Source organism: Manacus candei, unplaced genomic scaffold (assembly GCF_025592945.1).
Source record: "Manacus candei isolate 608988 ecotype Guabito, Panama unplaced genomic scaffold, ASM2559294v1 h1tg000171l, whole genome shotgun sequence".
Taxonomy (NCBI): Eukaryota; Metazoa; Chordata; class Aves; order Passeriformes; family Pipridae; genus Manacus; species Manacus candei.
In genome coordinates this window covers 74,166-99,217 of record NW_026138219.1, presented here as the reverse complement: position 1 = coordinate 99,217, position 25,052 = coordinate 74,166, and the positions used below count along the sequence as shown (strand labels likewise).

Here is a 25,052-nt window from a genome sequence, read left to right as displayed (position 1 = left end):
CATCCATTTGTGTGGAATACTTTTTCACATTCTTTAAAAAAATTATTTTTCTTTCAGGTAATGAGCATGGTATCAGGATTTGCACCATTGATTTCTGCAGGTATTTTTTCAGCCACCCTGTCTTCTGCTTTGGCATCTCTTGTGAGTGCACCTAAGATCTTCCAGGTAAGTAGGGGAACAGAACCATAATATTTTAAAGAATAATTAATTTTGAGTCATGATTCTTGGAAGGGGACTCTTGACATACTGCCATCATGATTCATACCAGTTGAAATCAGTAGATTGTGTTAATATTAACCTTTTGTTTAGAATGGGAGAACAGTATGTTACTGTTTGATGTTTGTGTTATTTTGCCTTACCTTCTTTTAACTACTTAGTCTCCTCCTTTGTTTTAAAATTTGTCTTTAATTGGGTTAAAAAAATCAGTAGGAGTCTGTTGTAGAAAGGATTTTGTTGCACAATAGAAACACAAGTACTAGTGTATGTATTGGGCAACTTTCTGCTTTCTGAGAAAACAGTCCCTAAAGAAAGAATAGTCAGTTAGTTACAGGAGAGCAGAGCTGCTATTAGTATAAATAGACATTACTGAAGGATATGTTGGAAATGCAAAATGTCAAGATGGAACAACAACTGAAAATAGAATTAGTACATGTTGGTTATAAACCTTTGTTCAGGAAGGTAATTTGCAATGGAAGATGGCATTAGTAGGGAAATATTTTGAACAAAATGCATACTGACTTGTGATTTTAATTTTTTTTCTTAGGCTTTGTGCAAAGACAGCATTTACCCAGGATTTCAGATGTTTGCTAAAGGCTACGGGAAGAACAATGAACCACTGAGAGGATATATTTTAACATTTTTAATTGCTCTTGGATTCATACTAATTGGTTAGTTGGAAATTGTAATAAATCTCAGGACCATTTTGTCCTTTAGAACGCATTCAAGTCCAAGTCCAAACTGTGACTTCATGACAGGGATCTAATGCAAAGCTTAATTCTGAGCTAGCATTCTAAATCTGTTTATTTGGAGGATTAATTTTTCCTATCTTCTAGATATAACTGTCTAAAACTGCAGTAAATTTTAACTGTAGGAATACAGCACCTGCAGATATCTGTCTTCAGTTACTATCAGTCAATAAAAATACAGCTTTTGTTTGAGTAGAGAGATGTTACATCTTGTAAATATGAAAGTTTATTTCAGATTTTTAATAATTATAAAAGCTTCTGTAAAGGACAAACCTGCCTGAGCAATATTTTTTAAAATGTGTTTTTATATTAAGTTACAGATAATAGAGATGCGTGCTGATGCCACTGTTTCTAAAGATAAAGATTAGTTTAGGTACAATTACATGTGTTCTGTGTAGATGGCAAACTAGTTGTGCTGTGTCCACCCATGAGTTCTGTGCCAGTGCTTTTGAACTTCTTTTCCCAGTTTGCTCTTTCCTCCAAGTCTGCTTAAGGCAGAGGTATACCCATGAGGTTCCTAGTGACCATGTTGACAGAAGCTTAATTGCAACAAGTAGAAACTTGTAAACTAGCATGGCACATTCTGTATTTTGGGGTTTTTTTGATGGTGAGAGTACACATATAAATGTTTCGTACCATGCTGCCTCGAGGAAAGGAGGGCATCAGGTTCTTTCCTCTCACTAAAAAGGATTTAGGCATCACTGTTGTAATGATGTTGGTGTGTAATAATGCTCTGTACTGGTACCATTGATACAACTTTCAGTTTAAAATGCAGGCAGATGAACATGTTTATCATATTGCTCACATTAACTTTGTCAGCTGTTGCTATTCACTGTAGTTAAGTCTGAAAGTTAGAAGTGTCTTGTTCTTTGCTGTTTGAGAATTGACCTGGAGAGAGGTACTGCAGATGTATTAGTGCTCTATCTATTTCTGATGGAATTCTTCAGAACCCAGTGTATTGGTGCACTAAACTGCATCTCCTGAGAGTATATTACAGAGTAACGTGGTTTGTAGCAAAATTTTTACTTTATAGTCTACAAAGCCGTTGGATGATTTCTTGATAACAGCCTGCTTTGTTTTTCATTTTGCAGCTGAACTGAATGTCATTGCTCCAATTATTTCTAATTTCTTCTTGGCCTCATATGCCTTGATTAACTTCTCTGTATTCCATGCTTCTCTTGCAAAATCTCCAGGTAGGAACTACATTTTGGGAGTGGGTGTTTAACCTGCAATTCCTTTATGCATAAATGCAGTTTTAAAAGTATTAATATAAATTAAGGTTTACTTTAATTACTGAAAACATACTTGATTCTCATGGCACATTTGAATTAAAAGCGTAATATCTTGTGTACCTGGGTCTTCTGAAATTTTGAGAACTGAGTGATCCAGTAGAGCTTGGGAGCTACTAATTTTGTCATCTTTGCTGAGGGAACACAAGATAATTCAGAGTCTATTCAGAAACTCCTCAAGAAAGCTTTCTTACTTATTCAGTATTTGGTGTTGGCAAACCACCCTTTTGTTGTCTTTGCATTTCTCTTAATATATTCCATCTTCCAGTCCAGAAGAAACAGGAATTGCGGGTGGTATTGCCACATTTTTGTAGTCTGTATTGTGGGAGGTTAGTTAATTTATAGGAATAAGCCAAAACCCGGTACTAGCAGAACAGATGTATATCATACCTAGTCCACATGCATTTGTACTGAAATAACACCCTTTAAAGCTTCTTAAGTTACTGAACTGAAAGATAGTTGGAGAATTTTTTTTCCAGAGTTTACACAACAGTTCTGTGTTTAATACACTTGTTAATCTTGGATGTGTTTGTGGGGGTGTACGTGTGCACGTGTATTTACTTGATTTGGGATAAACTTGAGGCAAATAAGGCTGTAAAACGGTGACAGTCCAGTACTTTGACATACTCAAGTTCTACTTGGATATATCTGTCCTTTTTGTGTGGTGAAAATTTACGACCATGTGAAAACAGTAAAAATGCACAACTAAAAACAATTAGTAGTATATAGGAGACTGAGTCATGAGCCGATGATTCATGTTATACTGCCTTTTACTGCAAAAATCAGTTGTCAGACAAGCCATTGTAAAAGGTTTCTGTGGCCTGATTTAATAGACATACTAGCACAAGCATCTTTGAAACTTTCCTTTTGAGCTATGCTTTTAGAGGGCAAAATTAGGAGCATTTACATATCTGTCTAAGAAAGATGCAAATTCATTTGAAAGGTGTTGGATAATTGAAAGCATAAATGTGCCAATCTGTATTTTGTACATCACTGAAAACGACACATTCACATGAAATGTGATACAGAACACTAGGGAAGGGAAGAACAGACAGTGATTCCTTCTCTTGGAGTAGTACTAAAATTAATTTTCCCCTTCTTTTCTGTCCTCCAAATCATATTTTTACTAGGTTGGCGCCCTGCTTTCAAATACTACAATATGTGGATTTCTCTTATTGGAGCTATTCTGTGCTGCATTGTAATGTTTGTCATTAATTGGTGGGCAGCACTTCTAACATATGTAATAGTCCTTGGGCTTTACATTTATGTCACTTACAAGAAACCAGGTATGTATAGGGACTTCTTTTGATTGTGGTGAGTGGGAAAGAGGGTTGCAGAAGGGAAAAAGTGGTGGCCTTTGTGGGGAGAAGACACCCAACAATTTCTTTCTGTTTGGGCAACTAGTTCAAATTTCTGTTTCAGGCTTTTTAGTTATAAAGGAATGTAATTATGCCTGTGTAGTCAGTGCTGTTTCCCCTCCTCCCAAATTATGAAGATGTGTGCCTTTCACTTAGATATATGTATCTGAATAAAAATTTGAGGAAAAGGGTGATACGGAAAGAGCTCAGGTTGCAGCAAAAAAGGCACTAGGAAAGAATGTGATATCTTGATGGGAAGTGAGAGAGGATGCTTCTCTACCGTTCTTAATTGAAAAGGGATTTGAGTGGTGGATGCTTTTTCTGTAAACCATTCCTATTGCTATGAGCGATTTATTAGTGCTTCTAAGAGCTCTGTATGTCATAAATGCAAGATGGAGCAAAACTGAGCCAAAAGGTGTTTCTGAAGTTGGAAATGAGGAAAACTCTACATCTGGGTCTATGAATATATATGAAGTACTTGGATGAAAAGGGTTAGACTCCATGATCCTTGTGGGATATTCTTTGACTCTGTGATATTTCATTGTAGCCATCAGAAGATGTGTATTGGAACAAAAAGAGAGGATAGTGGGATCTTTCTTTTCCTCATAAAAGTAATAATCTAAAAGGATTTGCTTAATGTAGCAGTTTTTCACTGCAAATATCTTGACTATGTAGGAAATGCTTTGAAATAAAATAGTTTCTTTGTTGTGATATAAAAACACACAGCGTTTTTTCTGAAGTTATCTTTAATAGAGTTGCCTGTTTAGCTGTCGGGTTTGTGTATACATTGTGTAGAATGTATAGAGGTATAGCTTGAATTTCTTGTTTTCAGTTGGTATGCAATATTCATGTTGTGATTATGTAGTTTTATGCATAAATAATATATTGGAACTTCAAATTTTTCAACAGATGTGAACTGGGGATCCTCTACACAAGCCTTGACTTACTTGAATGCACTTCAGCATTCTATCCGGCTCTCAGGAGTGGAAGATCACGTGAAGAATTTCAGGTAACTTTAGTTAATATTAAAAATAGGAAATTCAGTGTTCAGTAGAGCACTGTCACAATGTTGTGACATTAAATGCATTAAATGCAGTTACACCCTATCCTGCTTGGCAGGTTGTTTGATTCACTCTGGGCCATGCACGGGAGAAACAACAAAATCCTCAGGAGGTTCAATAACAAACTTTCACGTGCAAACTTTAGAACATTAAGGTAGAAAAAAGTACTTGGCAGATTTTAAAACAACATCCAGACAAAGTAAAGCACTTTACAGACTGTAACTTAGCAAGCTTAAACTTAGCCAACTTTAATTTACCTGGACACAAGAAGGCACTTACTAAGGCATTGACTGGAATTTTTAGGCTGGTTTACAATATATTTTGAGCAGTTAGGAGAAAGAAAGGATAAGAGTAGAAAGATATCACCACTCATGGATCAAGTGACAAGTGTCACTGTTGCAGTTTTGATGTCTGATGGTCACAGTCTTGGTCTGTCAGGGCTGGGGAAAGCCCACAAGGCACAAAGTTCATTGGGTTAATGACTGTTTAGGTTCAGGTGGGAACACCCAGATACTTCTGCTGAGCGGGGAGTTCAGCGCTGTTGCAACACTGTGGATCATGTGCAGTCCCCTGGTGGAAAGCCCCAGAAATGAGTCTGGAGGCTCTTTGTGAGTCTTTGATGGTTTAGGACACCTTCTAAGATGGCAGCTGCCTCTCACATCAGCATGTTTTAGCCAGTTTTACCCTATCAGAAGGGATGAACACCGTCAGGCCTAGGTTTGAATGTCTCAGTATCTCCTTGCAGGGGAATTTTTACACCTGAGTCAGTTGTGTAAGGGAGAACATTGCCACGATAAAAAGCACTGTCCCATCTCACAGGATCTGTTTCTTATTGAACTCTTTCCTGGTCTGGCTCAAAACCCAGCTTGTTGCCAAACAAAAGTTGGTTTGTCATGGTCATCCTTTCCTTCACTGCGCCTGGGCTGTTACTTTGCACATCCTTAGCAAAGCATCTGCTGCTTTTGCAAATGGCCAGTTGTCTGAGCCATTAACCATTAACATTTAGTCTCTCGTGTACATGTTCATCTCCTGTGATTTATATCAGCTTTGAATTTCTTCACTGTGGACATCCCCTGGACATCCCCTGAACATACTTGTGTGAGCATTTTGTTTGTGGTTAGAGTTTGCACTTCAGAAGCAAGGCTGTGGATGATGCCTGCTTACTGTTAGATGCCTTGTGGTCTGCATCATGAACTGTGATTTGTGTTCCTCTTGGAGTTGGAAGATATGCTCCAAAGTGCTAACAAGCATTCACTTCACTTGGGATGAATCTGATGTAAGCTTAAATCCTGAAGATAAGTATCTGTGGATGTTGCACTCAACACCATCTGTTTCACTTCAGAAATCTCTCATTGCAGTTCAGTAATGGCAAACAGGCTGGATGGGTGTTCTTCATGAAGCTGAGGAACAGAACTGATTTGTTGTCTATCAACATGGCTTCCCAGGAAAGGTCCTACTCAAAGAGGCAGTTTTCTGTCCTATTAGTAACTATGCCACTTGTCTGGGATAAGCTGTTGTAAAAGAAAGATGCTTCAAATAAATTTAACAAAAAGTATTGATTTAAACTAATCCATCCAAATAAGTGGAATTATAGATTGAGATGGATCATTTTCCCTTGAACGCAACTCTTCCATCTGGTCTTGTCCAGTCCCCAACTCAACTGACTCACCATAGGTCCAATTGCAAAGTTAGATCAAACTCTGATGTTACAGCAGGTTGCTCAGGGCCGTATCCAGTCAAGTGTTGTGTATTTCCAAAGCTGGATATTCTATGGACCTGTCATTACCTCCTACATGCTGCCTTTGCCCAGCACAGGATTTATAATCTTGGCAATTAGTCTAGCAAATCTCTATCTTTGCATTCTTAGGGCAGAATTTAATAAGAAATTAGTTAAGGGAGAGATTCTTAATACAGGTGACATTCTCTGAGGTTATGAAGAACGTGGCAGGAACACAAGGTTTAGTGGTGGATTTAGTAGTGTTAAGTTTATAGTTGGACTCAATAATCTTAAGAGTCTTTTCCAGCCTAAATAACTCTGATTCTGTTCTATGATTCTAACATCAAAAATGAACTGGAGCTGCTACAGAGGTTGAGACAGATTACTTTAGGTGATTCTTATGATATGGAAAATTTTCACCGGAAATGAATTCTGAAGTCTGGACACATCATCTTTTAAAATTGATGAGAAAGTAGTCTTTAATAACTTACTTGCAGTAGTTTGGTTCTGCCTTCTGAATGACAGTAATTTTAAAAAGAGCATATGATTCCAATTTTTTTGTTGGACACAGAAGAATCTAAGCTAGAAAATGCAAAGGGATGGAACTTAAAATGGGGGAGGAAATTCATCCCTCTGACCTAATCTTGTCTGAAATCTGTTCTTGAACTTTTTAAATGCATAAATTTTTAGATTTAATGGGAATACTAAATTTTTATCCAATTAGTCATAGATCCACTGACAGTTCTGGAACAATTGATCTTTACTCAATTTAACCTAGTCTTGTAATAGTAGATCATTTTCAGTGATGATTATGTTGTTATGGCTAATATTTAGAAGAAACATTTGTGTTTATAAAAACGCCCCAGAACTCCAGATTAATTCCCATTTCCCCCCCCCCCATCTCTTCATAATTCTAGACCTCAGTGCTTAATTATGACAGGAGCTCCAAATGCACGTCCAGCTTTGCTTCACCTTGTCCACGCTTTCACCAAGAATGTGGGCTTGATGATCTGTGGCCATGTGCATATGGTAAGTGTATTCTGTCTTTACTTCAAAATTACCTTGTTGAGTTTTTTTTTTCTGTCTAGTTTGGGGTTTGTTTTTGGTTTTTTTAACCTGTTTGCTTTTTGTTTCTCTTTTTTGTTTAAATGTAGGGGTTTTGGTTTTTTTCCCAAAGTTAGTACTTTAGATCATTTGACATCTAAATGCTGAAGAACCTTTCTAGGAATAAAGTTAATACTGGATTACAGCCTGGGCCTCTTTCCGTTTCTGCATCATACACTCTCATATTCTGTCTCATGCTTTGAATCTGCAGTACAGAGCTAAATTTCCTCTCAATGTGACTATTTCAGAGAGACTGATTACTATGTAGAGCTCTTAAAAAGCATGAGAGAAAATAAACCTTCTTTAGCAGGGAAGTCAATAACAGTTTAGCTAGTAGTTAAAAATTGCTCTTAACCTCCCAAGTAGGTTTTTTATTTCTTCAGTTATCAGGTTCATTTCACTGGCAGCTGCAACAGTAATGTGAACAGGTATTTCCTGTTTCCTTTCTGTCCAGCCCCTACTATTTCACTAAGCATCTCTGTTTTTTTTAATCATAATGTGAAATGTGGGTGTTTTTGCACTGGGGTGTGTTGTGAGGGTGGTTCTGCAAGGACATAATTTTAACAGATCTTACTACCTAAAGTGTCTTTTATGGCATACTTATAGGGTGGTTTCATGGTGGTGAGAAGGAAGCAAACTTCAAGTAATTACTCCTCAGAATCATGCTCAGTTACGTTAGCTGAGATGTAGGGTGGCTGTCACACTGTGATCTTTACCAGAACTTAAGCTAGCTACAGAGAGGCCATGGCATCTCTGATAAACATTAGCATGTTAGGATTGTGTAGTTTAGTTTCATATCTTCAGGCCAGACTTTGTCACATCACTGAGAACATTTAGGCAAGTGTAAATATAACTGACATATGTCACCTCAGCACAAGAAAGACATGGACCTGTTAGAAGGAGTCTAAAGGAGGGCCATGAAGATGTTCAGAGAACTGGGCCAGCTCTCCTACAAAGACAGGCTGAGAGAACTGGGGTTGTGCAGCCTGGAGAAGAGAAGCTCTGGGAAGACCTTAGAGCACCGTCCAGTACCAAAAGGGGGCTTATAAAAAGGAGGGAGAGGGACATTTTGTACAGGCAGGTAGGTGTCAGGACAAGGGGCAATGTTTTTTGAAAGGGCAGGTTTAGATTATATGTTAGGAAGAAATTATTTATTCAGAGCATGGTGATGCCCTGGCAGAGGTTGCCCAGAGAAGCTTGTGGCTGCCCCATCCCTGGGAGTATCCAAGGCCAGGTTGGAAGGGGCTTGGAACAACCTGGGATAGTGAAAGGCATCTCTGCCCATGGTGGGGGTTGGCAGGTCACTTCTAACTATAACCATTCTATGATTCTGTAACTTTAAATACTCTACAACGGGTTTGAATATACTATGCTTACTAAATATAACTTGCTTCTGATCTCATGAACAGATAAGAGCAAACTGAGTTAATGCAATCCACAGTACATACATATTTTGTCTTCAGAAACTTCCAGTTTCTGTCTATACAAACTTTATATTTCAATGAGTACGAAAGGACAGAAACTGAGTAACAGATATTCCATCTATGATGGAATATCCTCCTTGAAAAAAATAGGGCTGTACTGAAAAGAATAAGGGGGTGTCATCCTTGTAGGAAGGCAATTCTATTAGATATTATTTGGGAGAAGTATCCTATCTCTATTTAAAATGGCTTTCCTGCAGGAAGGGTGACACTACTTCACTCTTCACTAACTCTAAGTATTTGGTCAGAGTCTGTGTCCTTTTGCAAAAACTGGGCTGCTGTGTTCTTGGTTATACCTTGTCCTGTATTCTGCATTTTGATGTCTAGGAGGAACACAAAAGATTCATCCTGATGGAAGTAATAATAAAGGAAGTATTTAAAGAGGAAGTGACTTTGGCTGCAAGATAAAACTGCAGAAGTGACACTACTGTGACAGAGGCTTTCTGATTAGGATTGGTACACATGGAGGCACACTTGTACAGCTTGAAACAGATATTCCCAGATATTCTTTGGAGGACAAGCTTGTGCCACCCTCTGGGTAAAAGTGTAGTGTTCTGCAGGGACAAGTTTGTTAAAAGCTTGAGCAACCCTCTTCCTAAAGATGATAACATTTTTCAGCCTTCGCTGCTGATAATCCCCGGTATTTTGTGGGTTTTGGGTGTTTTTGGTAGGGTGCAAGCTTTTTTTGAGGTCCTCTGAGTCTGACTTGTATTGTAGCAGTGAAATTTAAAAAAAAAAAAGGTGGGGTGGGGGGGCTTTTTTTACTCCCACTACTTATATTCCTAATTGTTGTTCAGTCTTCTCTTATTATTTCCTTATTTTGAAAGGGTCCTCGGAGGCAAGCCATGAAGGAATTGACTACTGATTTGGCTAGGTATCAGCGATGGCTAATTAAAAACAAGATGAAAGCTTTCTATGCACCAGTGCATGCAGAGGACTTGAGGGATGGAGGACAATATTTAATGCAGGTACATCTCTTTCAATTTTCGTTTTAAAGTGGTGAAGATACACATCAAAATTGGAAGTGGCTTTGTTCTTTGAAATATGTTCCGTTTGCAATATTATCTGATAGCTTTGATGAAAAGTACTTTGTTTTTTGCTTAAGAGAATAATAGAACCTTTAGTTGTTTCAATAACATATTATTTTATAATATACTTTTTGTTCCTCTTAGGCTGCTGGTCTGGGTAGAATGAGACCTAACACCCTTGTTGTTGGATTTAAGAAAAACTGGAGGCAAGGTGATATGAGAGAGGTTGAAACCTATATCAACTTATTCCAGTAAGTAGAAAATGTGAAGCTGTAGGTCCTGTGTTCCATTTCGGTATGTTTAGTAGTAAGTCAAGATGTTAGTTGCACAGAGTCTTCTACAGGTATAGATTTTCCATATGACTGATTCGGCAGTCTTCAATACCTTGGTTTTTCCTGATGTGGAAACTAATAAGTCTTTGGTAGATTACAAAACACAGCACTGACCCCTAAGATAATATAGTAGCCATAAAGGAGATAAGAAAGGAAATCCCAGTGTAATTTGACAGCACTGAAAAGCAGACCAGTTCTGGCTGAAAAATACAAATAACTTGTGCGACACAAACACTTAAGGAAAAAACCTCCATATTTCACTTACACAGAGATTTTTTTGTTGAACGCAAGTGCCGCTTAACCCTCTTCATTTGTGCTTTATATTTCTTGTTTACTGGGCTTCTAAAAGAAAGAGAGGATGGGGGTTTACAGGCAGAAATTAGAAAAGGGGGAAAAAAGTCACACCCAGGTCCTTAAGAGAAAAGCAGGGGCACCATATGAAGTGAAAAATAAGGAAACACATCAGTTAGTTCTTAGCTTTTCTTTTTTTTCGTATTATGTTTCGGGATGGCTTTTGCTGGAAGATCTGTCAACTCATGTGGTTCTCAACCACAAGTCATGTGATTCTCCACATCCCTAAAGAAGCCTCAGGAGGTAATGACTGTAGGTTAAGCATATTTCTGGAAAATTAAAAATTTCTGAAGCACAGAATAGAAACACATCTAATCTGTATAAATCTAGCACATTGAACAATTAAATTAAAATGTTCACTAATGCACAAAACGTTTTCCTCTTAAATCAACTCCAATTCTTGTTGCACTTACTATAGAATATATTGATACTTCAAACATTTCTAATCGAGTCTTAGTGCTTCCAAAAAAAAGTGTTTGTTGAGTGAAATCTTGAGAAATTTCTGTCTGTGGAAAGGATATGGGAGGTAGTTCTCTGATTTATGGTTGTTTGTAATTAATGAGGTATTTATATGTAAAGGATGATTAGTGGCTAATGCAAACTATGATATCGTTAAGCTCATGTTTTTCATATCTTGTATCTTGGAGGAGAGGAAATTGTTACTAATTTTACTACAGTTTTACTTACCAATTTATTCAGGCTCTCTGGTTGTTTTTACAATAATGAAGTTTTCCCTCTGTTTTTGAATGGAGTGAGTTCCTACCTCATCAGATGTAATGGAACTAGGAGCACTATAGCTTACCTATAGATAATTTGATTCTAAATTACAACATCATAGGTGTTTTTAATACTCCAAATGTTTTGAAAAGATGTCAGAATGTTTTAGTTCTCAGTTCAAGATCTACACAAAGTAAATCTCTTTGTTGATTGAGGGAGATAAAAATACAATTTTCTTAGTGTATCTTATCTGTGCAGAATTTGACTGACCTGTTCATGTTGCTTTTGTGTAATCACTTTTTACGTAGATGGGAGAAGGAGAAGAGGGAATAGGTATCCTCTTTAGACATCGCTTTTCAGGATTTGCTGTTCAGTTTACTGATACAGTTAATGTTTTGGAATCAAAACTGAAATTGTAATGCAAATTTATTATTTGGGACTTCCAATGGCAGTGTTTAATCACTGGAATTTATTCAAGGAGGGTGCATAAGGTAGGTCCTTTGGAAAGGAAAAAGCTGTAAAATAATTTGGGTTTGTCCCTTTTGTTTAGTGATGCCTTTGATGTTCAGTATGGTGTGGTTGTCATTCGCCTACAGGAGGGCCTGGACATTTCTCATCTTCAGGGCCAAGGTAAGACTTATTTTTTTCTATCTGGTGAATAGCTGTTCTAATTCCCTTTTAATATTGCTTGCTAAAAATACTAAAGGAAAAATTATTAAAAAAATAAAACACCACCCTTCTTATGGAATAAAATTCACTGAAATTAGCAAGCCAGAACTGTAAAATAAGAATAATTCAGCAACAGATCTTGGTTTTTTGTGTTTAAGGTTTCTGTATTTGTAAGCTGTATATAGTTGTTTCCCAAAGATTTACTATTTTACTGGAACAAATTAAAGATAAGTTGGTATCAAGTATCTGGGACTCAAGCCTAGAAATTGTGAAAATCACAAATGATGCAAGAATATCATGAGTCTGGTGTGGGATGCCAACCCCTACACACACTAGTTTAGAGCTTTTGAGTAGTCTGTCTCAAATTTGGAAAGGTCTTCTGTTTTCCTCGTAGAAGGCGTGGTTGTGCTTTGTGGGTAGTGTTCTTAAGATGAATGGTATCATTTTTAATTCAGCATCAAGCACAATAATGAAAGAAGCCTGTGAGCTTTGGTGACAACTGTCTGCTGAGTTGATAATGTGTAATTTGTTTGTAGCTTGCTCCATACAGAGCTGCTGCAGTGAGGAGGAATCCTTGTGACACAAATTAGGTAGGAGGGGCACCCTCCTGGAAGAGGGGAGGGTTGCTCCTTCACTGGAAACATGTGAATGTCTTAGAATTTGGAGAGAGAGAGCCTGTCACTGCATGCAGGAGGGCAGAGGAGTATGAGAGATGACAGGTTGTGAAACAACACTGCTGAGAAAACTGGGAGTGTAATACAGAGGTGTCAGAAGAGAATCTCAGTGCCCACTGAGGACTGTGAGTTTGCTTTAACTCTGACAGCTGCCAAGTTGCTCCACAGAAGCCAAATTTGGAAAAAAAGATTTGGCTGTGAGACATACTTGGTCTGTGCCTTGTCTAAGGCTTACCTGCGTTTTGGAGTTGGAGTGGAAATGGAAAACACTTCATCAACTAATTTTTTTCCTCCTAGTTGTGCTTCCACAGCGTTAACTAGCTCTGCTTTATTATGTTTAGCTTGTGGGAGTGCATTCAATAACCACAATGTGGGGAAGTAGCAAAGAATTACAGCTCTGCTCAAAGGAGGAGCATCCTTGTACTCTGAAGCAGTTCATACAAGACTTTTGTGCTGGTTTTTCCCCCCCTCTTTGCCAAAGCATAGCAGTTGCTGTAGAGTTTAATTAATTGTGAACCAGCACACTGTAGTCACGTACCTCTGTTGATACCATTTGAAACAATTAAGTGGTTTATAGTGTGTTTCTCTGCTTTTTCAAAGAAGAGTTACTGTCATCCCAAGAAAAATCTCCGTGCACCAAGGATGTCATAGTAAAAGTGGATTATAGCAAGAAGTCTGAGACAGACACTTCTATAGCTTTTGCTCCATCATCTAGTGAAAGAACTCCCACTCCACGTAAAGGTAACTTGCTAGTTAGTAGTGAAACTTGAGTTCTCACTCTTTCTCTCTCTCTCTCATTCCCTCTTCAGTTCCTCTCTCCCTTCACCAAGGGGTTATTTATGGGATCTCTGTATCTGTGAAACAGAAGTGTGTCATGCTTTTCTAGATGTTGATGTCTAATTATTTAAGTGATTAGGTTTAGAGCTTACCTGTATGTGAAATAAATCTTTTTATTCTAGTCCCCTAAATAAAACAGGTGGTAGACAATTACCTACAATGGGATTTTCTTTGTTATTGAGTTTGACAGGCATTAAAAAGGGCTTGAGATTTGTACCCCACATGTGATTGGAAGGCTGCTAAATTTTTGAAGGCTTTTTCATCCTGGACTAAAATATTCTGTGCATGTTAGCAGACACAGAGCATCCAAGATACTTTGACAATAACCAACTTTCCTCTTCTCTTATAAAGCAAAAGCCTAATAGTTAAGTGAGCAATGGGAGTAGAGTGTTTTTTAAAGTACAAATGAATCTCAGGATTTGGTAGACTGCATTGTGTGCTTTCCTTTGTGTGAAAATCCACTTCATTCTACATCTTATTTTCTAATTTTTTTATATATACACTTGTATTGTTTTCATTAATATCACAAAGCAAATTAACATTTTTATTTTGTATCTTTAAAAACCTTCCAGAGGAGGACGAGGATGGAAAGACTTCAGCACAGCCACTGTTAAAAAAAGGCAGGCATTTTCCACCTTTTTGTGTTAAATCATTCTTTCACATTGTTAATTTCAGTTTTCCTTTTGTACTTCTTTCTACACCTTAGTACCAGAGAGGAAAATATCAACCATGCAATGTTAATTTGTTACTTCATATCTGCTTTAAAATGGGCTTCATCTTTAGGGATTAGGCTATGAAAAAAAAAAGCAGCATTATGGAAATTCCCAGAACAAGTTACTACTAAGAAAGTATTGTGCATAAATGTTGGAATTTAAAAAAAAACAAACAACCCTTTTGTTTTTAAGTAATATTTGAAAAGTGTTCAGGAGCTTTCTGAGTGAGGTGAACATCTGAAATAACCTGAAGTAGTTGTTCAAATCATAGCAATTTGAGAGACAAACTGAGCAGTTTTTACTTCTTGGTTTATTTCAGACTTCTTCTGAGTTAAATCAGGTATTTTTCCCTTAACTACAACTCATCTCACTGTTTTGATATTTTCTTCATGATTTCAGCAGCTAGAAGCTTTTGTGTTTTAATAATGGAAAGTGAGATTACATCTTGAAGCACAAGATGGCAGTTTGGAAGAAGTCCAGTATGCAGTAAAGTAGTATTTAATGTGAATCAGTCACAGATGTGCTCTAAATTTAAAAAATCCTAATAAAATAAGGACAGAGACAAAGTCAAACTCCTGGCTCTTGTTCAGTCTGAGATTCTAATTAAGAGAAAGAGGTTAGGGTTTTTTCCTATACTGAAAAACAAAATTACCTGTATTGTTCTAATTGAAAATTCCATCATTGTTTTCTTCTCAGCAAATCAAATAATTTTGTTATGCAGAACAGTCTGTATTGTGCTTTAGAGTCTTGTACTTGCAAAAAGGTATTTGTAGAAGACAGGATTCCAATGGGCATAAGTAGCTTTTATTTTCACCACATGCTTAAGGAAAATCAGATTTAAGGAAAAGAAGTGCTTAGGATGTGGTATTTACTTGTAAAATTAGTTATCTACCTATTTTAGGGAAGTTTCGTTATTTACAACAGGTAAAAACAGTGCATAGCCTAATGCTCTGAAGCAAGGTCAGTTAAATTGTCCAGGCAAATATCAATATAAAGATCTCACACATCCTTTATTTGTCAGATGCCTGCTAAACTACTTCATCTGCTGAAATTGTGAGTTAGACTCCCTAAATACAGATAGCTCAGTTTATATCCAGTCAATGAAAATCTGGAATTGGGGGGTGGGGGAACAGTTTTTATTCAAAATTATAGGTACCACAAAATATTAAGAAGTTATATTTGATGAATTTCAAGGTGATTAAGCAAAACAGTTCAAAAACAGGGTGTTATCATAATTTTTTCCAGATTCAAAGAGCTCATCTTCTCCTTTAAATATGACTGACCAAAGACTTCTTGATGCCAGTTCTCAGTTTCAGAAGAAACAAGGCAAAAGCAATATTGATGTTTGGTGGCTCTTTGATGATGGAGGTAATGTACTTTATAGTTTAAAAAACGTGATTAAAAAATCATTGAAGTGATTTTGCATTAATTGTCAATAGATATTTTTTCAGTCAGTTCATATAAAATCTATACTGTTTAACAAGATGCTGTTTTCTCAATCAGTCTCAAATTCTGATCTAAACACAGGTTTGACACTGTTGATTCCATATCTTATCACAACCAAGAAGAAGTGGAAAGACTGTAAGATCAGAGTGTTCATTGGTGGGAAAATAAACAGGATTGATCATGACAGAAGAGCGTAAGTTTCCCTTAAAAATTCAAGTGCACTTACTTGAATGTTACATGCATTCAAGGGCATGTTATTCGTTGGATTACTATCTCTTCCTTAGTAGTTTTATTTCAGTTGTTCTTTGGTTGAGGTGTTATCATATTCTATTCCCTTGATCCAGAAAAGGTTTCGTTTCCCCCAGGTGGTTTTGGGTGAGATACCTCAAACTAAGTTTTCTGCAGTATTGTCTGATGCTAACATTTTCTTTTTCAAATATTTTCTTTTTCAAATTATTTAAAACCATAAAACAGTTTTGAGTTTTTTCCAAAAGCATGGTGTTGATTTGTAATCATATGTCAGTTCTGTTGATTCCCCCTCCTTACATTTAAGATGCCTTTTTTTTGTTTTATTTCTTAGACCAATGTTTTTATTACCAAACATCTACTGTTTACCCTGTGAAATAATTAAAAATATGATAATATATAAAGGCTTGTTTTTCTGATACAGGATGGCTACTTTGCTGAGCAAGTTTCGGATAGACTTCTCAGATATTATGGTTCTTGGGGATATTAATACTAAGCCAAAGAAAGAAAAGTAAGTCTCGAAAAACCACATTGTGTTCGTTATTTGAATTTATGATGTGTTTCATTAATTTAGAACACGTCATTCTTTTCTACATAGCATTTATGGCACAGCTAATTCCTGTGACATTCATCGTTTGACAGAAATGGAGGAAATTAATTAATAACCTCCAAGAATATAGAAATCAGGATTTTTTTAGGTCTGTGGGCCTTTGACTGTAATACTGAACTGAGACAAATACAGAGAAAAAAAATCCATGATGTCTGGAGCAATCCTGTTTATAAAGAGAAATGCTCACAAAAACTGAAATGGTCTGAATCTTATTTGGAATCCTAGTTTAATGCAACAAAGCTCAGTCTCGAAATATAGCCTTATCTGGGTTTTTTTGGTTGGTTGGTTTTTGTTTGTTTGGGGTTTGTTTTTTTTGGGTTTGGTTTGGTTTCATTGTTGGTTTGGTTTGGGGGGTTTTTTTGTTTGTTTTTCCTTTTTTTTAAATTCCTTGGACTTTTAATTTACACAGGAATGATCATAGATCTGATACTTCTCCATTTCAAGTTCAAAAAATATTAGTTGTAGATGACTTTCAGTAAAAATTTGTAACAGAATGTGTACAATTTAAAAAACTATCCTACTTCCCTTTCAATTCTTCTTGAGTATGCTGAAGTTGTAAAAATGTCTTTTACATGGATATGCACGTATCTGAAAGACTTGACATGCCATGCAAATTGGGAAGGGTTGTTTTACAAGTAAGGTAAATGCTAAATACTAATACACATTATTTTATACCCTGCTTTTTAATCACCTTTTCTTCATTATATAGAATACATCAAGCAACTAAAACATTATAGTACTTATGGCACACTGGTGTCTTTGCTCCCAGGATTCTGCCACTGTGAAAGATGTAAACTTTGAGGTAGCGCCCGTTTGTGCATCAGACTTGAGGTGGTAGAATTAATGGAAATAGTTCTATTTTATAGAAGTGATCTGAGTTATTTCTTCTGAGAGCATTTTTTTCTTCTTTGTGTGAATACATTCCCCATAATATATCCAAAACCTTTCTGAGATACCATTTGGCACTAATAGAAGCTGAAAACCAAGCGCAGGAAGATTTATTTTTAACAGTTGCTGTGATGTTTAGTATAAAATTGTTAATAATTCTCCTTTTTGTCCAGCCAAAATGTAGCAGATCAAATTTGTTTTCTTCCTTTTGATTAAGGTGAAGTCATTGTGTCAACTACAGTAAAAAATACCAAGGATAGATAAAAAATTGTATTAGTAGTAATGTGGGCATTTCCTGGAGGAAATGTGAGTAGAAAAGTAGGGTAATGCGAGTTGGTGCTACTAGGTATTTAACGCCTCTTTGATCTTCAGGTGGTTTTTTAGTGAATTCAGAATGTTCTTACTCTAACAAGTGCAACAGGAAGACTAAATAAGGTGTCTGGTTTTTTGCATTTGAATGTGACTCTTGGGCTGTACTGGTGAAAGACTAAAAAGAAGAAAAATAAAAATACCAAAGCCAAAATTGTAATGGCAGTAGCATGAGACTTGATTGCTGGGTCTTTTTGAGTGTGACGTGTAAATTCCCCCTCTTTCAAATTTAGTTTGGAAGAAGCTGCTGTTAGTTACTGGCTGTTTTCTAAGGGTAGTACTCTTCAGCTTTCAAAACTAGAGTGAAACTCAGGAAAAGTTGAGGTGGGGGTTGTTTGTTTTTTGAACTGGGTAGAACTTCAATTGGGTAATGAACAGTGAAAGCTCCTACAGCTGCCACAGATTGTTTGCTGAATTACAGTGTCTTTGTAATGCAAACAGCTGATCTGATGTTCTAACTGCACCAGGCAGGGAAAAAAACTTCAGTTCACTTTATTTTTATATAGTAATATTAGTTTCTGACACCGCGAAAGTAATTGTTGACATACAGACTCACATCAGTTTTAATATGTCTGTTCACTTAATCCTTCAAGCATTGCAGCTTTTGAGGAAATGATAGAGCCCTTCCGACTTCATGAGGATGATAAAGAGCAAGAAGTTGCAGATAAAATGAAGGAGGATGAACCATGGAGGATAACAGATAATGAACTTGAGCTTTACAAAACAAAGGTACTGTTTTCTTTAGAGCATTATCTTAGATACCCTTTTTTCTCCTACTGTATTTGTGGGAGTGATACTGATGAGTTCATTGTTGTTATTCTCTCTTGTAGCTGTTTTTATGTGTGGCTCATGAAAGCAACATCTAAAACCATTTAGATGGTTCACAAAAGAAAAAAGAAGCTTTGCACTTGAGTATGAGCAGGGGCCAAACTTTTCCTACAGTATTTCAGCAGTTAGTTTAGAATAATATAGTTTGTATTCAGGCATTTGCTTCCTTTTTTTTTTTCCCTTTTGACCAAACTAATGTTTTTTGCTTGGCTATTTTTGAAAAATCCCACCAGAAACCAAAACCAAGCAACACAGCACATCTAATTGTGATGTAAAGGAGCAGTTAAAGGTTTGATATCTTTTTCCAAGCTATTGTGCACTACAGAGACATCAGAAGTGCTTCTTCTCAAGTGCTTCTATGGGGGAGAACAATAAATGTCATCTATAATAGGATGCAGATACAGACACATACCTAAAGAAAGATTAGGTAAAGTTGCGTTGATCTGAAGCTCTTCAAGATGGTCCTGAGTTTATTCCACCTTATCTTTTTTCCTGTTTGGATTTTTACAACTTCTGTGAGGATGTGCAGGAGGGGGGTTGGAACTAGAGGATCTTTTTAAGGTCATTTCCAATGCAAACCATTCTATGATCCTTCGATAAGGGACTTGCACTTCCAGGAGCTATGGAGGATGGCGGTATTGTAAGAGGAACTATCTTAAATTTATCTGTTATAGTACTTGACTTATTTGCACACTTTACTGCTTTCTTTTCTCCCAGCCTTGCAACCTTTTTCTTTCTTTTTTTTTGGAAAGGGGAAAAGTTCCCACACTGAGGTGAAAATGTGCTTTTTTATGCTTTTTATAAATTACTTATACCAATTGATCATAATTGTTTTTCATTTTTCTTGAATAAATAAAGTTTTTAAATAAAATATCTTCCTAACAAGTTTTATTTTATTTACAGACTTACCGACAGATTAGGCTAAATGAGTTGCTGAAAGAACATTCAAGTACAGCTAACATAATTGTCATGTAAGTAAGTTACTTCAATTTGTGTCAATATGGAATTGTAATTTGAAATATACAAAGATGTAAATAGAGATCAGGAACTACCCTGTGCCTTGTCACTGAAGTGTAGAAATACTCAAGGAGATTTCAATGCTGACTGTATTTATTTATTAGAAGCATGGAACTGCTATACTAATGAAAAAATTTCCTGTGGAGTTATGTGCTTTTGATGTGCTGTTTTAGTTGATCACCTCCACATTTGCAGTGCAGTTCAGGATTCGCACATGCCTCCTGAATGCCACCTGTTCCCTTTTTTTCCAGTTCTTTCAGTCTGTTTTTCTAGATCTCTCATGATGAAGTTGGATAATTATCCTGGTCACAGATTTTCGTAGAATTGCTTTTGGTGTAAACAAACAGGATGTGGATTGTAGGTTTCTTACTGCTGTATTTTAAAATCTTGAAAGAGTCTTTCAAGAGACTCTTCAGTTGTTCGTGAAGCTGCCTGAATAGAAAATGGTGGTAACAGACCAAAAGTGAGGGGTCAATAGGTATTAAGGCCTGTGATGCTTGAGATGCAAAATCTCAACTCATTGACTGAATTCTGAAGGAAAAACAATAAATTAAAAAGGTTAAGAAATTTGACCAAATTTGACTTCTTTGCAGAATCATAGTTTCATATTTATTATGCTCAGACTTGTACTTCACCATGTTTTTCTGACTGTTGAACATTATTTTCCTTGTGAATTGCAGGAGTTTGCCGGTTGCACGAAAAGGTGCAGTTTCTAGTGCACTGTACATGGCCTGGTTAGAAGCCCTTTCTAAAGATCTGCCACCAATTCTTCTTGTTCGTGGGAATCATCAGAGTGTTCTCACCTTCTATTCCTAAGAGTACTGCATGTGGCTCAGCTGTGATGAAATGGTACTTCAGTGACCAGGGGAGAGTGACTGATGTGGTCTGTAGTTCATTAACATCACAAAGGCAAAAAGTGACTCTTCTTTTACTATTTCACTGACTTGAAAGCACACAAGGAAAGTCACTGTATTTCTAAAGTTGTGACATCTTCAGTTTTATTCGATATTTTCTGTAATTTAATCTTGCTTAATGGGGGAGGATTCCTTCTTAGACTGAAGAACAAGACAAGCTTTTTTGTTTGCTATTTGAGTAGCAGCAATAAAATGTTGTATTTTTGATCAATGAAAGGATTATAGATTTATAAAAGCCTTTTAGCCTTGAGGTGCCTTCTGAAATTAACCAAATCTCACCCATACATCCTATTTTTTAAATTTATATAGAATGTCAAAATCTGCCTTCAACTAAGAGTTTAGATCAGACTTCCTTTAGTTTCTAGTCACTTCCATATTACAATAAAAATGAATGCTGCTTTTCAGTCTTCCATTGAGCTATTAGTTCTTAGCACTGTATGTTTTCTATCGTCAGAAAGTTTTTAGGTTTTTTTATTATTATATCTGTTAGATTTAAAGGTGAGAATTGGGGCAGGTCAGCTGAACTAAAGCAATTCCCTGATGTTATTGTCAAGACTTCATTCTACTAAGTTTTGTAACTGTGAAAATAAAACTAATGTTATTTGCAGAGAGCATCCTTTTCTCAAATTTGACAATTGTGTACTACTTGGGCACTAGTTTGAGACAGAGAACTAAAATTAGCTACTTTGGCAGAGAATACTGGTCAGTCAGCTCTACTACGAAACGAAATTCATCTTGCTGGCTGAGGCTTTTTATCTTAACCACAAATTAGAAGAAAATTAAAAGACCTGTCCTAGTTGTTGGCCTGTTACGTTTTAGTGTCACTTTCTACTTATTTTTGAAACAAAACTCAACTTAAGGCTTGAATGGGGATAATAGAAGCAATGTGATGCTATCTAACAGAAAACAGTAAACACTATGTGGAATTGTGCTATCCAATATGAAATGTAAAAGCTGCAGTTCTCTCGCATTTTTCAACAAATGGTTAAAAGGACCACTAGTTATTAGGGGAGATGTTTTAGGTCAATTTGTTCAGTTGTCAGAAAATACATTTAGTCTTATTAAATAATACTCAGGTTTGATTGTCCAGCTATTTTGATCTATTCCATACATCTTACTTTATACATTTTCTATGTTCACTAAAAAAACTGCCAGTCTTGTGTGCCCTTTCATTGTATATTTTGAAAACTTCATAATTTAGTCTACTATGAACACCTGCAAAAGAAATTTCACTTGAGCCTTTATATAAAGGTTAGTAATGTGAACTGTTTTTTAAATTCCTAATATATTTTGGATAGAAAGGATTGCCTAAAAACATTTCACAAGTTTTTGATATTATTATTGGACATGCTATTGGATCAGTTTACCAGTGGGTGAGTGACTTTCATTTAAGGATGCACAGAAAAGGTGTTTTGTGGGTTTTTTGTTTGTTTGTTTTGCTGAATGCAGGATCAAATTGAAATGTAACTGTTCCTTTTGAAGGACAAAGCATAATCATTGTGTGGCAAGGTAGAGCTTCAACTTGTGATTAAAGATTAAAATATTCTACACTGTGCAGTATACACTGTTGTCAAGTTCTTGGTAAACTGCAAAAAGTCTTTTTTGTTTGGTTGGTTTGGTTTGGTTTTTTGTTTATTGGGGCTTTTTTGCTGTTTCTGTCATTTGGATTTGAGACTATTGAATCATTTCACTTTGAAAAACTTAAGAAAAACAAACATGCATGTTTTGCTGCTAAGCGTGAGATAACTGATGCCAGCATGAACCCAGCTTGTTATGATAAACATTGTAAGACAAAGACAGTTTGCAGTAAAAGTGGTGTTTCCTTCCAGGTGATGGAGTTTGGATCAAATTTACCAACATATCTGTCACAGGTTTTACAGTGGTTTTTTAGGAGATGAGGTTGTCACATTGTGCATATGGAATCATTGCCATGTTTCTTGTTGGTTTGTGGGAAACATTCTTTTGAACAGATGGACAGTATGGCATGGACTTAGTGCTGCTATCTTAAAAAACAAACGTGCACAGGTACACTTATTTAAGGCGTTTATTTGCCCATTCACGAAACCATTGCTTGTGATCTGTAACACAACACAGAAACCAAATGAAGTGTGTGTGTGTACATGCATATATGTGTATAAAATTATATAAAATATATCTAAATATGCATATGGGGATAGTTAAGGTAATGTCTGCAAAATAAGATAGGATGCTTTTCACATGCACTCTCAGGAGTTCACTAATGCTGGGCAGGAGGCCAAGTTTTTCAAGATCATTTGCTCACTAAAATTTGAACAGTTAATGGTAATTATTTGCAACAGATATCAGTTAGCGGCAGTCACTCCAACTTCTGCTTTGATTTTGATGCCAAATTTACTTATGTTCCAATCATCATTAATTACGTGGAAAATGAAATCGCTTACACATGGCAATTCATACCTTCTGTAGATTAGGTTCCTTGGTATGGGTTTAGAAAGATAGTAATAGCTGGCAAAAATCAATTATTTATTTGCTCACTGTATTTAGGTTTCCTTTTACATACATTCTTTTTATATGCTTTTTCTGACATTGCCTATTTAAAAATAACTGAAAATAATTTAAAGGATTTGAGCATTCAGTGGGTCATGGCCCACTTGGTTTGAAGATGTAAGATTTGACACTGTACTGTAACTGTCACACAGATGCTTTTCTAATGTTTTAACGTAATTATTGCAGTTAAAACTTTGTACTGGGGGATGTCACTGCAATAAAAGGAAGTGAATTCAATACAACTGTCTTGTCTAACAAAGCTTTTTTTTTTTGGTGGTGGGAAGGGAATAAAGTCCATAGTTCAGCAGATTAATGCTGAATATAGTTTGATGTGTGAGTATGCTCACTGCATGCATCTGATAATTAGCTTTACAGTGGAATTTGGATAGGACCAGTAGAACTTTAGCACTTCATGTGTCTGGTATAAGAACACAAGTGTGTTGGTTTTTCTGGGGGGGGAATGTTTGCCTCTGCTGGGTTAGGAACAGCAGTGGTAGCATAACAAATTAAACCTTGTTTTACCCTCTAGAATTTGTCATGACTTGCCAGACAACATGGACCCATCCTCAGCACATGGTGTGTTTAAGCTGCAACATTGATATCTGAAAACCTGTTGCAATTTGTTTTGACTCAGAATACAGTAAAGGGCTGTTTTAACTCCTCTTTCTACCTTAAAATAGTTCCCTTGTGGGACATGTTGGGAAAGATAACTGGTAAGACTTTTGCATAGTTGCTTGTAAGCAAGACATGTTTGGCCTTCACTAATGTACATTCAACTAAAAACTAGTTGAAAAACAAAAGTTTAAAAGCATAATGGTAAGAAAGGGCAAGTTCTTTTCTCATATTAAAATCATACTTAGAACCGCTGAAGAATTTTTTAACCTCATTCAGAGCTCTACTGTGTATCCATTGTTAGTTATGTGTTTAAATCGAGGCCTTAAGAGTGAGGTGTGAAGGCCACTGGAAGGGAAAGCTTGTTAAAAGTACACTACCAGTTTCTGTGGCATTGACTGTAACCTGTTTTACTCTGTGAAGAGCCAGAGGAGAAGGTATGTAGCAGTTTTTTCTAGATCCTCATGTGTGCTGGAGAAGTGTTTGATCTAAGTAATGACACTACTATTTGCTGAATTCATAGATAAGTGACTTCAAAGCAAAAACATGAGAATTGGACCAAGGTTGATCTCATCACTTAAATGCAGAAACAGCAGTGAATTTAAGAGAAACAGGCTCATACAGCACAGTAATGTGCTTTGGTTTTGTTTTGAAACAGTGAAGCAGGACTACCTTCACCATGGTACATGTTCTTCACCAGTCCAGTTACACTTCTCGTGTAGCGGCTTGTAATGGGTTTGTTACTCTCCCTGGGAAGAAAATGGAAATAGCATAGGTCATCTGATGTGTATTTTACCAATAAAGGTATTCCATACCATGTCACATCAGCTCAGATATAAGATAGACAGGAAGGAAGCAAGTGGCCCTTCTCTTCCAGGTAGCTGAGCGGAGCAGTTGGGCAGTTCCTCTGGGGGAGAAGAGCGTCAGTTGTGGGGAAGTATCCTTATTTTTAGTTCTTCTCTGCGCATTTAGTGTTTATAACATCTTCCCTCTTTATGTAAATATAAACACCCTTTCTTAGCAGCTTCAATTCTGGTTTTTTTTTTTTCCTTCTTTCCCTTCTTTTCCCCCCTTCTCCCTCCCCTTCCCGCTGGAGGCACTGGGCGCAGGCCCAGGAGATACTTGGTGTTCATCCAAAGTAAACAATAACACTGCTATGTGATCTTGTAAATACTAAAACCTGGTTTGTGTCCAGCTGGAGTGGGAGACCACAGAGGCAGTGAGAGGTGGTACAATGCATCATCAAATCCTTCTTGCTATTCTGCCTTTTGACAGCGTGGTGTGCACAGGTTTCCAGAGT

General features: G+C 36.6%; 1 protein-coding gene across 3 annotated transcripts in view; it reads left to right on the top strand.

Annotated features, from left to right (window-relative positions):
- Positions 1-23,382, top strand: part of SLC12A2 (solute carrier family 12 member 2) — a 63,000-nt gene extending 39,618 nt beyond the window's left edge. The window contains exons 11-27 of one of the 3 annotated variants that reach the window (XM_051773538.1): positions 58-165; positions 764-887; positions 2,057-2,158; positions 3,385-3,540; positions 4,522-4,621; positions 7,308-7,419; positions 9,803-9,943; positions 10,148-10,254; positions 11,954-12,033; positions 13,350-13,487; positions 14,156-14,203; positions 15,542-15,664; positions 15,824-15,935; positions 16,413-16,499; positions 18,449-18,584; positions 19,587-19,654; positions 20,381-23,382. In XM_051773538.1, the coding sequence (XP_051629498.1) occupies positions 58-165; positions 764-887; positions 2,057-2,158; positions 3,385-3,540; positions 4,522-4,621; positions 7,308-7,419; positions 9,803-9,943; positions 10,148-10,254; positions 11,954-12,033; positions 13,350-13,487; positions 14,156-14,203; positions 15,542-15,664; positions 15,824-15,935; positions 16,413-16,499; positions 18,449-18,584; positions 19,587-19,654; positions 20,381-20,516 (1,878 nt within the window). In that variant the 3' untranslated portion in view covers positions 20,517-23,382. Of the gene's footprint in view, positions 1-57; positions 166-763; positions 888-2,056; positions 2,159-3,384; positions 3,541-4,521; positions 4,622-7,307; positions 7,420-9,802; positions 9,944-10,147; positions 10,255-11,953; positions 12,034-13,346; positions 13,488-14,155; positions 14,204-15,541; positions 15,665-15,823; positions 15,936-16,412; positions 16,500-18,448; positions 18,585-19,586; positions 19,655-20,380 lie in introns of all 3 variants that reach the window. The other 2 variants (XM_051773537.1, XM_051773539.1) reach the window with 2 other exon arrangements.
- The last annotated feature ends 1,670 nt before the right edge of the window (positions 23,383-25,052 follow it).